At 34.0% G+C, this 18,144-nt stretch overlaps 2 protein-coding genes across 2 annotated transcripts; both read left to right on the forward strand.

Moving 5' to 3' along the window:
- Positions 1-895: 895 nt before the first annotated feature.
- LOC104884180 (uncharacterized) lies at positions 896-1,732 on the forward strand. Its single transcript, XM_010668788.2, has one exon. It carries the CDS (start codon positions 896-898, stop codon positions 1,730-1,732), a length of 837 nt encoding a protein of 278 aa, XP_010667090.1.
- A 10,617-nt stretch (positions 1,733-12,349) lies between these two features.
- LOC104908609 (probable L-type lectin-domain containing receptor kinase S.5) lies at positions 12,350-18,061 on the forward strand. Its single transcript, XM_010697735.4, has 3 exons — positions 12,350-12,941; positions 15,294-16,007; positions 16,963-18,061. Exons 1-3 carry the CDS (start codon positions 12,461-12,463, stop codon positions 17,829-17,831), a joined length of 2,064 nt encoding a protein of 687 aa, XP_010696037.1. The 5' UTR covers positions 12,350-12,460; the 3' UTR covers positions 17,832-18,061.
- Positions 18,062-18,144: the final 83 nt, after the last annotated feature.

Consider the following 18,144-nt stretch of genomic DNA (forward strand, 5'->3'; position numbering starts at 1 on the left):
CTTAATTCTACATCAATGAAAATGATTCATTTCGGTAAACTTTTCCCGTTTGACGGACTACCTTCTTAAAAGGATTATGTTTGTATACTTGACTCATTTAGGGTAAGAAATACCTCCATCTCACAATAATATATTGTACATCCGGTCTCATTCAAGAATTTGTGATTTTTATTTTAGAATGATATCCATTAGTTCATTAATATTGTGATATGTCTTGTATTTATATGAAACTATACACAAAAGTTTTAGTTTGGATGGGAGAGAATAGTATCTAACATTAAGAAATTAGGATCAAGAATTATAGTTTGATTGAGTAAATGTCAGGAGAGGGGAAGAAAGGGGAGGGGGAGCAACTTGCATTGAAATGAGTCAAAAGCTAACATATTAAAACCATGAGGAAATTAAGGCAAATCAGTCACAACCAAGTCCGTTACAATTTTTATTTCCTTTTATAAATTAAACCACCTTTATAAAAGTAACTAAGTGCATGGTATATGAGACCATGACCACCATGTCATTTATGGTATGACCAATAATAAACCACTATATATATTGAAGATTGAATATCAGGGTTATATATGCCCAAGTAAAAATACTAGGCGATGAGCCCAAGTGAATACTCACGCATGTCACTCACGCAAACATTGAATCATATATATAATTTCAAATAACTTTTCTTTTACTGCAGATGTCAGCTAGTTTAGTTAGTAAATATTTTATACTCGTTAGTGTGAACTTAGTTTTTGTTCACTTCTAACACATTACTCCCATGACAATTAACATGATTAGCATACGCCTATATAAGAGTATTATTAACCTATGTTTTACATGATCCATGTTGTACTCTCCACTGTAACTCATTCCCTTTAATATTTCCACAACACTTCCACATACAATGGCTTCCATCAAACTTCATGAACTTCATCTCTTTCATTCCATTGATCGCGATATCTTCTCTAGGTTAGTCATTACTTTGAAAAGACAAGCATCTCAAACTTTGTTAGTCATGGCCTTATGGCTTTGGTTAGAAGATGCAAAACATTGCGAAATCATAAGCAAATTAACAAGGTTATCTAATAACCTTCTTGATGCTATAGCTAATGAAGCCACTCTATGCTTAAATTGCCTTAAATCTAAATCACCCACAACTCAAGGTGGTAGTCTTCATCTCATGTCAAGAGTTATAGACGAAGAAATATCCTTAAAAACAATTTCCCTAATGAAATACACAGCAATTAGTGGTTTAAAAGCTTTCCTAAATGAAGTTTGTGCTTGGATTTTTAGTGACATTTTATTACAAATTTTACCAATACCATCTAATTGGAACATTACTACACCTCTTTATATTCCTGGTTTTCCTCATCCTACTTTTGGTGCACTAGAAATTTATGCCCTACCTTCAAGTGTTACCATTCCTATTAAAGGATTATGGGGTTGGAAACTTAACTTTGAAGCTCCCATTGATGATAGAACCATTTTTCTTACATTTTCGAGAGGTTTTCCAGTTTCAGAAGATGAAGTTAGACAATTTTTTGTACAAATGTGTGGAGATTGTATAGAGAGTTTTGAGATGGAAGGGGTGAATGAATCAAAAATACAATCTTTGTATGCTCGAATGGCGCTAAGATCTGTTGTATATATGGATCAAATTATGGGTGGAAAACACATTGCTAAGTTTCGTACTAATGGTAAGCACATTTGGGCAAGAAAGTTTGAAAGACGTGAGCCCTAAAATTAACATGCATGCATGATTAAAACACATAATAGTAAAAAATTAACTAATATAATGGGATATAATAGTTTGCCCTTTGTTTTAATGATGATGTTCTACTATATAATCTATATGTTAGTTGCTGATCTTGTCATTGTAAGCTGTAACTGTTGGATTAGGAATCCAATTACAAGTCTACATCATGTTGTTGTTTTACTATGCAAGCAACTTTTTATTTTTGTTAAAATTTACTGTATAATCTACTTTATATATGGTCACTTTAATAAGTTTGCAATTTCATAATACCAAAATAAATTGTTGATTACTAATAGAATCAATCCGTAATCAGTTATAATTAAGTGTACGTGTGTGCGCGCGTGTTTTTCTTTAAAAGGTACAATGAGTCGGGCATTTATTACAATTTTCATATTAAATTGAAACAAGTTTCAGATGATACGTACATTTTAATTTCTTGATATGTGATGTATTAAATTATGATAAATTGAAGAAACTGTCGATTTGATATAGGATTGTTGTTTCACTGCTGAGTTTATTAACTAATGAGTATGATACCATTGTTAGTCAATGGACTTCCTTTAAGACTGACTTTGGTGATAAAGTGAAAGCTTAATTTTTGTTGCATTATGTCTAAACTTAGGACACTGTTTTGAGTTGTGACTTTCATTAGTAACTATGTAGGAGAGGAGAAACTAGAGCTTGATGGTTTGGGTGTTAGAGTGAAAGATTGAAAGTCAACGAAAGGATTCAGGAGGCTCATTTGGAGGTGCCTAGCTAGAATCTCTATTATATAAGGCAATATATGGAGAACTTTAAGAATACTGACTTGAATGGTGTCTTGAAGGCGTTTGATAGAATGCGTGAAGAAGGAATGACATAAGGTTGACTTTGAATGCACATATCTCTCAATATATAAATGGTTTTGATGTGATTCAAATTGGAGGTGATAGCTTGTTCCAAGAGCTTTCCAACGATAGGTCATATGCCCAATTCCGCTGAGAAACGAGAAAATTATGACTGTTTTGCGAAGAATTGACGAAACTGTTTTCGTCCTCCGCTCCGCCCGGGGAGATCGGGCGGATCTCGCCCGGTCGGGAGCGCAAGCATTTTTGGAGAGCTGGGTTCCGCCAGGTCTGGCGGATTTCGCCCGGGCCGCTTGGGCGGGTCAGCGAATTACGCAGAAAACGCTATGTTCTCTCTGTAATCTGGTTTTCCTCACATAATAAAATATTCTATCTCTCTGCCGTGGACGTAGCCAAATTAGGTGAACCACGTAAATCTGTTGTCTGTTTCTATTGTTTTTGCATTCATAATTTTTTTCTCTCTCACGTCCGTTATAACAACTAACAAGAACACCCAAAAACAAAGTATAACTACGTGCTTCAATTAAACGAAAAAGGGAAAAAAAGTACCACATTTAAATTGAAATGCAATTTTTTTTTTAAAAAAATTGTAAATACAGTTCTTTTACACAAATGATTTAATAATATATATATTTTTACATGCATATAAGACTATTAGTATAAATAATAGAGAGGGTAGAGAGAGAAATCAACATGGTACAATAAAGACTTAAAAGTGATTCACGACCCTTTAAAAAGGAGTAAAGGAGATTTCAGGTGACAATGTCCGAACAACAACAACAAGAAAAAGGATTGACGGTAAAAATGTAACATTCACGAACCTGCAAAGTATTAGATTTTAAGTGTAAGTTCTATATTCATTAATGAAATGTTTACTTCTCGAGTGATTGTTTCTAGTACTCTAAATTAGGTAGCTTATGCAGTGGCCGTGCCAAAACCACTTGGTAAGAAGGATCTTAATGGACCAACATTTCTCACAAGTCAGCCAACTCAGCTATGCAAGTAAAGTTTGAGAGTAAGTGATATAAGGGAAGTGGGTAGTGGAGTTTGAACTTGTAACTTCAAATTTAACCTTTAATGGCTAAAATGAACCCCAAAATTTTATCCGAGCAATATTTGCGACATACAAACCTAGACAATTTTCAAGCACGCAAACCGAGACATTTATTCTAAGAAAAAGTCAACGAAACTAAAGATTTTTTACTCTATAAGGTCACATTTAGGAATAAAACAGTAATTGAAGGTTACCAGTGGGAATAAAAAAAATTAAGGGCTACAAATGAGAAACTCGAAAAGTTCAAGGTCGCTATTGAAAATTTCCCAAATTATTTTATTGGAGAGGGGTTCAGATCCGTATATCATACCGTATATGAACTTTAGTCAAAAACCATTTAAAGTAAACTAAAAAAATGCAAGTAACAAGGTTTGAACCCTAATCATAGTCCTCTTTCTAGTCCTCACCCTTACCCGAACCCAAACCAAGTTGTCTTCCATAACTTTCCTAGTCACGCTGATCATATTGGTTGGAACCCCCCACCTTCACCCAACTTGAAGATCAACGTAGATAGCCGTTAAAACCAAGAAAACTTGTTTAGCAGTTGTGTGCAGAGATTCGTGCAGTGTATAGCAAGGAGGTGTGATTATGTCCACTTATTGTCACAATGCATTGGAGGCCGAGACTAGAGGCATCCTAATGGCTATAAAATGGGTACGTAAAAATTCATCAATGGGATCAGTGTATAATTGCTTCTGACTTGCATTGACGCGATTAATGAAATAAAAACTATCAGGGAGGTTAGAAGTAATATGTATAATATTATTCATGATTGTAGGGAATTGATCCAAGGAACAACATGGATAGAGCTAGAGCATGAAAGGAGAGACGCTAACAAGCTTGCGGATGCAATCACAAAGTTCGGCCAAGAGAGGAACACAAGTTTAAATTTTTGGCAGGAATTATCTACCCCTCCCCCGGAATGTATTCAGGGCCGTCTCGAACGATATAGAGGCCCTGTGCGAACTCATATTTGAAAATTTTCATAATGTAATAGCTCATCCATTAGTTCAAATAAGTAGATAAACCTTTTCTTTTTACTACTTGGACTTTTTCTATTTTGAGGCTCTCACAATTAAGAGGCCCTGTTCCATGGAACATGTTGAACATGTTAAAAGCCGCCCCTGAATGTATTCAGTATGTAGAACAAGACTTAGACGTTTATAAAATGATGGCCAGTGACCGCTAACACTTTGACCATGACTAGTAAACTTGTACTATATTTTTCAACTATTATAAATTTTTTGACTCGATCTAACACCTAAAAAGTAAAAACTACGTGGAAAGATGATGTCGAACATGCCTCTCCAGCACTCTTAATAAGTAAATTCCAAAAGGCCTTTGTTTTTCCATCATGCAAATGTGATGTATCCATGTTATCAATTTTTAAATATATATTAGTATTGTACGTACATAAAGTTAATTGTTTGAGGATAAGAAAGCCGCAGATAATCTATACTACTATATTTAAAAAATGTGCCTAATAAAGTTTATATGACATGTGACACTCTCTCCTAAAGCTCTAATTAAAGCAAAGGCTTTATTTTCATGACATTCCTCAAATAAAAATTAATGTTGTGTAGTTATAAGGTATTAAATACATGACTTTTGAGACGAAAATTGATAAATTAATAACCAATCCAATGTGACATCATTGTTTATTATTTCAAAATAAATTATAATAAGGTCTTATAATTATATCTCAGTGAGTACAAGTACTTAAATTTCTAACACTTTCATGATAATAACAAAATACTATTTAGACATACATATTATCTTACTCCAATTCCTTGTAAAAAGTTTAGCTATTGTTTTCCTTCCAAAACTTTTAAGCCATTGCAGTTACTTATCACATGACATCGTGACATAAATATTTTTCTCACTGGACAATTTTTTTTGCAATGTGACGACCGTATCATCGCTCGGACACTCACTAGCTAGTTATACATAATAAGTTGCATCATAAAGTATTAATCTAGCTTTCTGATTTTCTATAAATAATTATACTCTATTCTTTTTGCATACAGAGTATAAGAAAACAAGGGTTTATAATTAATTAAAATAATATAGCAAGGTAATTATTGGAGTTTGAAAACATAGTGTGGTGGGTGATCGTGCAGTCTCAAGGCACTAATTAAAGAACTTGTTACTGTAGGATTTTACAATTTAAAGTAGTGAAGTGTTGAACACATGATCGATAACACGACGACAACAATTTTATGATCCACTACGATTCCCTAGTGGGTATGAACTAAGAATCTTATATAAGGATTCTTGATTAATTTACCACCTAATATCGATCAATTTTTGCATGGAAAAATTTGTCACCTTTGTCCAAAGGGGAACTTTTATTCTCCAGTCTTCACGAATGTTTTTGACCAGGCCATTCCATAAGATATCATGTTTTTAAGATCAGTAGGGATAAGTGTCCCATTTAAAATTAAAATTACGTTGTTAAAGTCTTGTAGAGATAAGGGAGTAATTAAATCATAGATCAACCCTATCATGTTTTTGACAAGGCGGTCTCTAGTTCTCCAGGCGTGCTTGCGTGCCCGATCGGGGAAACTTTGTTCTCCCAAATTTGCTCCCGCTCCCGACCGGGCGAGGTTAGCCCGACCTGCCCGGGCGAGACGCAGACTTGCGTCTCCTAAGCATTTCGTCGAACACCTTTGAAGCACCACATACAATTCAAGGCATATTCTTACAACGATCGTGATTTTTGCCATATTAAAATTAAGTTTTCTTCAATTCAATTTGTACTTTTAGTTTATAACTTGTATTATAGATGTCGTATGACTTCATATTAAATCACTTAAAAAAAATACTACTTTATAGTTTATCTAGTACTACATAATTAAAAGTCCATACATACATCAAACATTATGGAGACAATTTGGAGCTAAAATTTCCTTAAGCTCCTCCCTACTTTCAACGTAGTTGTTATTAAGAGTGAAGCACACATGCAATTGAGACCTAAAAGGTTCCCATATTCATCTTTCAAGGACTTTTATTTTATTTTGATTTTTTTGACCTCATTCTCACTTTCTGGTAGGATGTTAAACATTGGCCTTAAAAAATCTAATTTAATTCTACGCACCATTCATATTATATGATTCCTGATTGAACGAACTTGGACACTTGCTTGGTGTTGGAACATTCAATGATGAAGAAGCAACTTTCGTACACTTAAGCTAATAAGCTAATTTTGCTTACTCCAATTTTTCATCCTATTGGTGAACGAGCTTTCTGTGGTCCAATCTCATAACAAAACTATGTTTTAACGCTCTCATCAACTTCGAAAGTGAGCACCGGCAAACATAGAAGAATAATAATGTTTTTTTCTTCCCTCCCTTCCAGAATGGTTTCGTATTTTCTTTTAAAATATGTTACATATATTTATATACAAGTACCTTAAATCAAATTAAAGAGATTTCAACCTCAAAATCATATGACAATAAAGGAAATAGTCCTTTTGCATTATAAAGTGAACTTATCTCTAACTCCCACTCATATATGATGAGTTTTCCTTTTTTAATTGGCATAGAGTAAATTAACGACGTAGCTCACAACTTGACTATGATACGATGTTATATATGGGTCCGCTGCATCCATTATAAGGAGAGAGTCAATTTCACAAGACAAAAGAAGTTGTACCTTAAAAAATCATATGGGAATAAGAGAAGTAGCCCCTTTGCATCATAAAAGTGCAGTCATCTTTTCTTCTATGAGTGTGGCACAATTACATGTTTTGTCCTTCGGAAATTAGACTATTTAAGGCCAATTTCTTTCGTTTTTAGGGTTGCGTTAATTATTATCTTCTTTATCGCATTTTTTTTTGTTTTGTTCTCTCCATTTGTGAGAGTTTTTGTCCCCTTTTCTGGTGGGTTGTTTCTCATCTTTGTATGAGTTTTCTTGTTCTTATAGTGTTAATAATTTGGAAGATGCTCTGAATCTATGAGGGTTTAGATTTTTTCAACAATTCATCACTAAAAACAATTACGCCATATAATCAAACTGTGAAGGTCTCCACTTGGAAAAATACAAAGACATGAAATACACTAACAAGCTTGAAGTGGCCTGGTGGAGTTGCAGCTGCGCTCGAGTATGCTTAAAACTAATTGATTCCATTGTGATAATTATTGTGATTTGCTAAATCTTTATCTTTTCAGATCTTATTCATCAATCATTATATGTGTCAGATGACTTATTATTATTTCTTCCCTTAAAAAAAGAAGTATGATCTCTCTATATATACAATTGTTTGTACTATATTCACTTAAATGAATTATTTTACTCATATTTATCCCAATTAACGAACCAAATCGTATTAGATCATTTTGTAGGAATACTTATTTTCTATCAGAAAGGCTATGTCATTTACAACCTCGGCGTATTTCGTATGCTTGAAGGCCTTGCTGACCGAAGTGATTTATAGAGATTCTTGTTTATCTATGGTGATCGGTCATGGTATCCATAGCGTTGCTTCTTTTTTGGCCAAACCCGGATTTCGTTTTGCTTTTTCTGGTCGTCAAGCCTGATCGACTCGACTCTTTTCCCGGCCCTTCGGTCTCTCACTTCGTTTCGTTCTTCTTTTCTACCCTCGCTTGAATAAAGACACTCGATCGGCCCGACTTTCCCCAATTCCCACCACCGGCCCTTCGTCTTTCCGGGTCTGGATTATATATATAATACTCACGAAAAGATTGAAAATGAAATCCAATATATATATATATATATATATATATATATATTATATATATATATATATATATACTAAATAGTGAAATTTTTGTTATTATCGTAAACTTTAACTGCAATTATTGGTTAACATTCACTATAATAAAAAAGTGGTAACAAAGAATTAAGTCTTTAAGACTATTAACAAAAAGAATGGTTGTAACTCTTTGATATCAACCATCAATAATCAATGGGAAATTTCTTGAGATATTTTTGAGGTTTGGCTTAATTCTCAAAATACCCTTATTGAATTTTGAAGTTCAAAGTTTAAGTTTAAAAAAATATCGTAGGAAATTAATGCACTTGAATTTCGGTGTATGATAAGGGTATTTTGAAACCAAACATAAAGTTCAGGAATATTTAAGGAATTGCACAAATGTGAGACATAATTTGAGAATTACGTCAAATTTCAGGAACTCTTGAGGAAATCTCTCATAATCAATTAGTGTACTACATGAACCAAAAAGAATGGTTGCAATTTTAAAAAGACAAAGAAAATCAGTATTTTGAGGGAGGAGAAGAGAGGAGAGAAGCAAAGTCAATAGTGATTAACATATATCACCTCGTGACAAAACGAGTTTGATATTTTACTACACTAACATCCATATTAAGATTATTAACATTTAACAGAGTTGATCTACAGTGCGCTTGATTTTTCTCCACCGACCAAAACTGTCCAAAATCTCTAATTTTCTTGACAACTACTCCACAGTACATGTCAACAAATGACCCCCTACTAAATGCTCTCCACTATTGGCTATTGATTTATGGATGATGAAAGAAGGGGAGCATGTCAATTTGTATCCATATTTTTGGTGATATTGTTTTCCACAAAAATATATGATATGATACGAAAACTAGAGCTAAGATTGGTTGGTGACTTTGACTGTCAGTTTGCAAGTTTAGTCCTTAGCTCTAGTTTTCGTATCATATCATATATTTTAGTTTGCAAGTTCAGTTTATAAGTTTAGTTAATGATGTGCTATATTGTGTCGAGCAAAGTTGGAACTGAATTCGAGTTCAGTTTATAAGTTTATAAGTTTAGTTAATGAATGCTATAGGTAGCTAGAAGTTGGAACTGAATTCGAGTTCGAGTTCGAGCTTGGAAATTTGAAACTCGCGAGTTTTCGAGTCGAGTAGAGTTTGGCTATGAGTTTTCGAGTTCGAGTCGAGTTTAATCAAACTCGAGCTCGACTCGCATCATTTCCAGCCCTAGGCATAACTTCAGTTTTAAGCTAGATTGTAATTGTATCTATAACAAAAGAAGATGTGAGAGTGAGGGATAATCCAGCTTGAAAGAGCTTCTCTCCCGGTTCTAGAAGATCATGAGATCGATTCTTATGATTATCTCTTGTCCTTGTGGAGTCTCTAACACCCAAAAAAAGTAACAAAAGAATGACGTGCAATTGTATAGGTTTAGTGTAATAGTTAATGATGTGCTATATTGTGCTCTTTAAGCAACCAAAATTCACCAATTGACTGTTACAACCATTTTAGGATGTCAAGTAACATTTATTATTGTGCATTGAATCAAACCTCAAAAGGTTTAATTTATGCTTTAACATAAGGGTCCAATATAAATATAAAGCCCATCAAGCAAAGTTAATAGAGGTCAAAATAAACAAACTCCAAAGGAAGATTATCAAGAGATGAAAGTCAAAGGCAGTAAAAGAATATCAAACAAAAGATAATTAGAAGATGGTTATTCAACATGAAGAAAAACGTGCACTATAAGGTGACGGTATTCAAAGCCAGAAAACAATTAAGGTTTGAATCAAATATGATTCAAGCATTTTCCCTCCTCAGCATGCATGGAAGTTACATGTTATGAACTATTATCAAGAAAAGGACAAACGAAAAATCCGTCGAAACTCTAGCATTTCTTAATTCTTAAGCATAGCCCAACACCCTTCCGGGGTTGTAGTTTAGTTCTTTAGATTTAGCTTAGGCATTCGGGGATGTCCCAGCGCCATTAGGCAAAGTCTCAAATTTTCACTCCAATTGAAGCAGGGAACCATGGAGGTAACAACTTTTGTGTCTCCTCCTTAGTTAACCAGCCTGGCTTATTCCTTGTGTGTTGTAAAATTCATCTCTAAGTCTATGGCATGTATGGAAATTTTGTGCTTTAATTAAAAGTTTGATTACTGTTTGCTCTATTATATATTGTTTTTCGCCTTAAGTTAATTTATGTTGTAGTCCGATCATTAATTAAATTGCAATAGAGTACGTTAGCAAGATTTTATCTAATTAAAACCGGTAACCTCCAGGGACTAAGTCTCCCAAGGCATAGGGTTGTTCATCAGAGTGCAGTCTGGACCACACCAAACTGCAACTCAAACCATTTTTTTCGCAGTTTGGGTTGGTTTGTGGTTTTAAAATTGTGGTTTGGGTTATGATTGCAAGCAAACCTAACCGCACCAAACCGTTTTGCGCGGTTCGGTTTGGATTGGTTTAGGCAAAAGTGTGGTGCGGTTTGAGTTGGAAAAATGTCAAACCGTATATTTGGGGTTTGGGTTGGGTTACATCTCAAACTGCACCAACCCAAACCGCAAACACCCCTAACCAAGGCATTCAATATCAAACTGTTAGGTGTTCATCAACTTGTTTGTAAGGTCAACGAACTAATCTTGCACCAAAACTGACAAAATGTTTTTGTAGCCATTTTAGTTTGAATTTGTGAATTGAAGATAAAATGTATGTTTGTGTGGTTCTCATCGTTCTTTACAAAACTTTTACCATTAAACATTTAAACCTTAAACCAGTGTCTGCTCTTTAAGTAAATACAACAACCACCACCACCTAAAATAAAGTATATTATCCATTACAACTATATATGATAAGTACTACTTATCATCACATAGAAAGAACTTAGTAATATTTAGATGTGCGACATAATAATGTATCAAAGCTCTGTATTCTTGTAACATATTCGAGTACCATAATATGTCAACCATCCACACTGACCCAAAAGTATTGAGCTAAACTTTCAATCTGAAGAAAGAGAATACGAATTCGATTCCCATTATTGAATGAATTTATGCAGCTAATCTGGGTCCCTTCCCTCTTGTCCTTTCAGAAAGATGAATTATAGAAAGACCAAGACTTTACTCGTTGTAGTTATCTATATCAAATGACTGATGAGTAAGTCCTAAAAAATACTTCGTGTATCTAATATATGTGGTACACTTAAGAATTAAAGACTAATTTTTTGCTCATTTAAAAGACTCTAAATAATTAAGTAGTTAAAAAAATTGAAAGAGCCCTAGCTAAGCAAAGAATTGGACTGATAGTCTGATACGCATGCAGAGCTTCAAAGAATTAGAATAAACTAGTTATTAGGTCCGGGCTATGCCTCGGTTAAGAAAAAATTTCATTTATTAATATAATACTTTATGATAAAAACACTAAATATAACTTAGTTTAGTTATTAAGACTTTAGTATATATGTAATTGAGGTCTTGGGATCAAACCCTATATTACGCAATTTCTAAAAAAAATTATTGCACATGGATTACATGAACTAAAACCCTCTAGTGAGAGCGTCACGTGGCACAATTTCTTGTTTATGCATGTCTTTTTATATATTTATATAGATGCTTTTAGACGTATCATGCACATTAAGTATACACTCGAGTGTACCGTATATATTCTACCAAAAAAAACTTTACTTTAATTTTTTTTTTTGATTCATATGAGTCACGAAAGCAATACAAAGAAGGAATTAGGGGACGTTTGAACTTATATATAACCTATCATTTACAGGCAGCACCCCAATCTTAACTACTAGGCCAAGACATCCTCGATTTCTTTACTTTAATTATGAGTCACTCAATAAAGTCTTTGAATAGTATACTACCATATGTTTATTATGGGACCTATTTTGAGAGACATAATTCATTCATTCATTGACCTTGATGGTTAAGTTAATATGGACCTCATATATATAACCCATGTACATACCCTAAACACAATTCTAGAAATTTGACAAAATCTAGGAACTAGAGACTCCGGTTTTATCTTCTAATATACTCATCTCCATCAATCTCAACATTATTCATTCCTCCCCCATAAACAAAAATGATCACCATGCTAAATTATTCTCCAAAAATACTTGTTCATATCTTTCACCTACTATTATCTACCACTATAATTCTAGTCCCCTCATGTTATTGTTCTTCAAGTTCATCATGTGATGATAACCATGGTAGTAGTGTTATATTCTCTTACCCTACCTTCAACACTTCAAGCTGCACACCTGAAGGTGGACTGTTGTGCATGGGTGCAGTCTCCTCAAGAGAAGGGTACTTGAATTTAACGACGGCGTCGGCGAATAGCTCGTCGACGTCGGATTTTAATTCAATTGCAAGAACATTGTATCATGATCCTATTCAAATATGGCCTGCTTCTTTCTGTACAAGCTTCTCCTTTAGTATTTTCCCTCGTCTTAATCAAGAGTTTTCTGGTGATGGTATGGCTTTTGTCATAGCTTCTGATAATCAACCTTCCCCTAATCAAAGCTTTGGCTCTTATCTTGGTCTTCAAGATCCAAGACTTGCAGGTTAGATTTTCCATTTTTCTGTTTAATCCTGTATATAACTAGTTATAGCGCGTAAAATTCATTCTCATTTCTCAAGTAAGTATGCAGAGAGAAAGAAATCTATATATTGTTATGATTATGAATGATGAATTATGATTAGCTGTATTGAGTAAGAGAGTACTCAAATTTAATTATAAGGTTGTACATGTAAATAGAATTTTTCTTGAACTACCCAAAATATTCCTTTTTTTTTTCATTCTCAAACAAAGATGTATTATTGATTGCTTCAATATTGAAAGTTGTCAATTACAATGAAGATTTTAACTTTATTTAATTAGAGAGGTAATACTAATAAAATCTAGATCCAAAGAATAAAAGAAAGTCCATAGAATAACGAAGTTTATTCTCTTTGGATCTTGTTTTATAAACAATTGTGTTTGTTTTGCTGATATAATAATTAATGAGCAGTTGAGCACTAGTCAAAAGGATTGAGACTTAAGAAGGTGATATTAAAGGTAAACAATAATAATCTTTTTCACTTTAATTATAGTATTAGCAATATGTAAATATAATAGAATTATCATAAGTCGTCATATGGTGACTTAATTTTCAATGGCGGCAAAGGTTAGAGTTGAGACAAAATAAAAGTGATTCTTAAAAAAATAGGCAGCAAGCAAGAATACTAGGAGGTTCTTAATTAACAATAATGATATGTACCTGTTTAACTATTTAAAAGGTTTAAAGCCTGTATGTGCATCATTAGTGCATGTGCTTTTGTTGGATTGAAATTGTTTGATGAACAATAAAAACAGTGAGCTTAATCTGCTGGTTGTTTGCTTGAGGACAATAGCATACAAGTTGCATTTTGGAAACAGATAATTGTACAATTATTCCGTAAATAGGAATAGAGGAAGTGTTCTATAGGAGATGAATTATTCTTTGGGAATGAGAAGGATATTTCCCATGTAGTCTTATTATTAGTGGCGGAGCTACATTAGACCAGGCGAGGTTTTTTGACCCCACTTGAAAATGAAAGTTTTTCTTCATAAAATTTTGGATTTTTCAATTTTTTGTTAGAAAATTTGATCAATCAAAATGTTTTTAAACTAACTGAATAGTATTTATGAATCCGTCATTGCTTATTATATTGGTATTGATTAGTATGGATGAAGTTATTCATATTGAAAGTAAACTTGAAAAGCGAAACAATTGACTTGTTAAATATGTTGAAATGGCTTTGTGTTAACTTTAGTTTCACTTTTGCCTGAGAAGGCCAAGAAAATTAAATTTCAATATAATTATCTATAGAAGTGAAAGGGAAAATAATTAGTAGTTGTACAAATAAAATAGAAGCTTATTTTAGATCTCTTTTAGCATGCTAAGTACTAGTATAAGGGCCAAGAGTCCCCATTTTTATCATTTTTAGCATCTACCCACCCTAAGTAAAATTAGACACATATTCGTACTTTTAATGTACTCCTTCCTCCCTCCGTAACGAATTACTAGCAACATTTGTTATTATTTGTGAGAAGTAAAATATTCAATGTTGCTAGTAATTCGTTACGGAGAGAGTATTAAAAAATAGACTAATATTATTTTTATTGTACATGACTTGCTTGGTAACTGAACTGACCTAAATACATGAATATTTATGTATTTTATGCTATTAAATAAATTAAAACATACTTATACTTTTAATATATTATAAAAGGATCCAATATAATCTTTATTGCACATACCTCCTTAACAATTGAACCGCCCCCACCTCTACCTACCTACTAAAGAAAATAGCCACCTAATACTTATAAGATCAGCTACTTGAGTAATACTTCCAAATTACAGCCAACCAACCAGGTCAAAGAGGGCTATACTAACATTTTTTAAAATGAGGCCTAGATTATGGTCTAAATTTGTAAAACGATATTCAATACCAGGAGCGAAAATTTATCCTAGTTATCTTTTTATTTAATCCTATTATTTTCCTACTTTTCCACATTTCTATATTTCTATACAAGCAGCAAAATTATACACTTATAATGCTATTGTGGTTGATGGGTATATTAGTTGTTGCAGTTGTTTTCAAGTACTACACACTATAAAATCAAGTGTCTCACTAAGCTTATATGAGGTAGCCAGGTAGGTTATTGAAAATTTTCACCATTATAAGGTTACGTGTTCGATGTCTATCATTTAGAGAACTTTTGTTAACATGGGCCGTCGTTTGTCACGTAATGTCGAAAAAGTATTATTTTTCTTGACTCTAGGATATTTTGATCATTATTTCATTCTATGGTTGATTATTGTTATTTTACATTAGTTTAATTATATGGAATTATTATCATTATATTAACTATACTCCATAAATTGATGTAGGTCACTCCAAATTCCAACAACTAGCTATTGAAATAGACACATACAAGAACGAATGGGACACAGATGGTAACCACATAGGAATTGACACATTGAGTGTAATGAATTCTCTAACTGAAAAAACCCTAAATTCATCCCACATTGATCTCAAAAGTGGGAGACAAATCAGAGTAAAGATAGAATATAATGGTTGGACAAAAGATCTACAAGTATTTGTAGGTTATGAAGGAAGACCACTTACAAGTTTCCTGAATTACACAATCAAAATCTCAAAGAAAATCCCAAGTCAAGTTTACGTGGGTTTTACAGCCTCAACTGGAACTCTAACTGAAACACATCAAATTCATGATTGGATTTTTACTTCCGAAAATTTACCATACTACACTGTCAAGGATAACAAGAAGAAAGGCATCATTTTGGCAAGTGTTTTACCAGTTTTAGGGGGATTAATTATCTTGGCACTAATTGCAATTCCGATAATTCGACGTCGAATGATTAAGAAGAGAGATAGATTAAGAAGAATGGAAGAGCTTGAGAGGCAGTACGCAGCTGCGGCTCCTAGGAAGTTTACTTATAAGCAACTTGCTAAGGCTACTAAGAATTTCAGTAAGGATAATTTGTTAGGGACTGGTGGCTTTGGGAGTGTTTTTAAAGGCCAAATTACGGATCCTAATCAGACTATTGCTGTTAAAAAGATCTCATCTACATCTCATCAAGGTTAGTTTTCCTATTTTTCTTGATTTCTTTTAAGTGTTGTAGTGTGGCATTTTACATATTTGTCATTTGTGCATATTGATTAGTCATGCAACTGGTCTTCCATCACACATATTGACCCAGTTAGGGCTTATTCTCTCCTATTTATTTTCAGTTCTTCATTGGAGTTTGTTAAACGTTGTCCCAAAAATACTTAAAATCGGCCCAAATTCATTTTTATAGACTATTTTACCCTTCCTCTTTTCCACACCACTCACCACCACCTGCCACCCCTTGCAACCACCTGCCATTACCTACCTCCCACTGCCACCTCCTCCCCCACCCACCTGGAAGCAGTGGAAATTTTTTTAGGGCGATGGGCAAACGTCTAGCCTGGACATTCACTCCATGGAGCGAACTTCCAGGCCAGACTTTCGCCTCATGGAGTGAACCTCTGGCCGACATTCACCCATTGTCTTAAAAAATTTTGACTCCTTCCAGGTGTTTGGTGGGTGGCTGTGGCAATAGGGTGGTGGTGGCAGGAGGTGGATGGTGGTGGAGTGAGGGGGTTGATGGTGGGGTGGTGGTGGTTTAAGGGAAAAGAAAGAAAAGGTTAGAGATGTAATTTCAACTTTTTGGGGGGGCGATTTTAAGTATTTTTAGGGCGACGAATAGAAGTTCAGCTATTGATTTCAGTTCAATTCAATTCAGCTGTTTTATGCCGAAGAACAGACCCTTAGTCCACTATTAGTATATTTTGCTCATTTTTTTTTACGTACCTTCATATATATAACTCTAAAAATACATTTCAAGGATTTTTTTTATGAGGAACTATCCAATAAACTAATTATTTTAACTTTTGTTGATCGGTCAAACTGTCAAATACAAAGCAACTATGTTAGTGATGATTTAATAGTAGCAAAGTTAATTAAGGTTGATGATCAAAAGGTAAAGATTTTTGTTTTGCTTGCTTTATCAGGTGAGAGGGAATATTTGGCAGAAATTTGTACAATTGGGCGCCTAAGGCACAAGAACCTATTACAACTCCAAGGTTGGAGTCATGAAAATGACAGTCTTCTTTTAGTTTATGAATTCATGGCTAAAAAGAGCCTCAACGAATTTCTATCAGGGCGAAGTTTCCTCGATTGGAAGACTAGGAACAAAGTAATAACTGGCTTGGCATCAGCATTGTTGTATCTCCATGAAGAATGTGGTGATCCTGTGGTGCATAGAGATGTAAAGCCTAGCAATGTCATGTTAGACGCCGAGTTCAACCCTCGTCTTGGCGATTTCGGGCTAGCAAGATTGCTTAGAAACACAACAGGAGTCACCACAATGGTAGCAGGAACACTAGGGTACATGGCCCCTGAGGTGAGCTACACCGGCAAGGCAACGATCGAATCGGACGTCTACAGCTTTGGAGTGGTGGCATTGGAGGTAGTATGTGGTAAGAGGTTTAGCAACCTTCTAGGAGAAAGTTGCTTGGTAGACTATGCATGGGAAATGCATGCAAAAAATAGACTTGAAGAATGTGTGGATCCTAAATTAGGTAGGAATTTTGATGAGGATCAAGCTATCAGGGTTTTACGTGTAGCACTTGCATGTTTGCATTTGGAATCCAATTTGAGACCTAAGATGAGAAAAGTGGTAATGATTTTAATGAATTCAGATGAACCTCTTATGGATCTTCCTGATACACGACCTAAAGGTGTATATGTATCACTACATGGATTTTCAAATCCACCTAGTGTAGCTAATTCTAACCCTAGTACTCCTTTATTCACATGGCCTGATTACCAATCTGCTAGTGGAAGTTCAAACTTTCCAGATGAATCTTTGGCTCGATAACTAAAGTTATTAGATTTTCCTCAACTTAGTTTTATCTCAAGAGGTTAATTACTGTATAAGAGGTTTTGTTCCTTGCTAGATATGTGTATATTGTTGTATGAGTATAAAGTTTGAGATACCAAAAGTTGGCTCAAATATCATACATACTAGGTTTTCTTCTTTCTTTAGTGTATTAGTTTAATTTGTAACTTATCTACACATAAAATACAACTCGTGATTTTTTATTGAGATATCGTTGTTTAGACTCGTAACTGCATCTAAATGACCGGTAAATATTGACAAATGCACTTACCTACAAAAGATAAATAATTAA

Source organism: Beta vulgaris, chromosome 2 (genome assembly GCF_026745355.1).
Source record: "Beta vulgaris subsp. vulgaris cultivar EL10 chromosome 2, EL10.2, whole genome shotgun sequence".
In the NCBI taxonomy this organism is placed as follows: Eukaryota; Viridiplantae; Streptophyta; class Magnoliopsida; order Caryophyllales; family Amaranthaceae; genus Beta; species Beta vulgaris.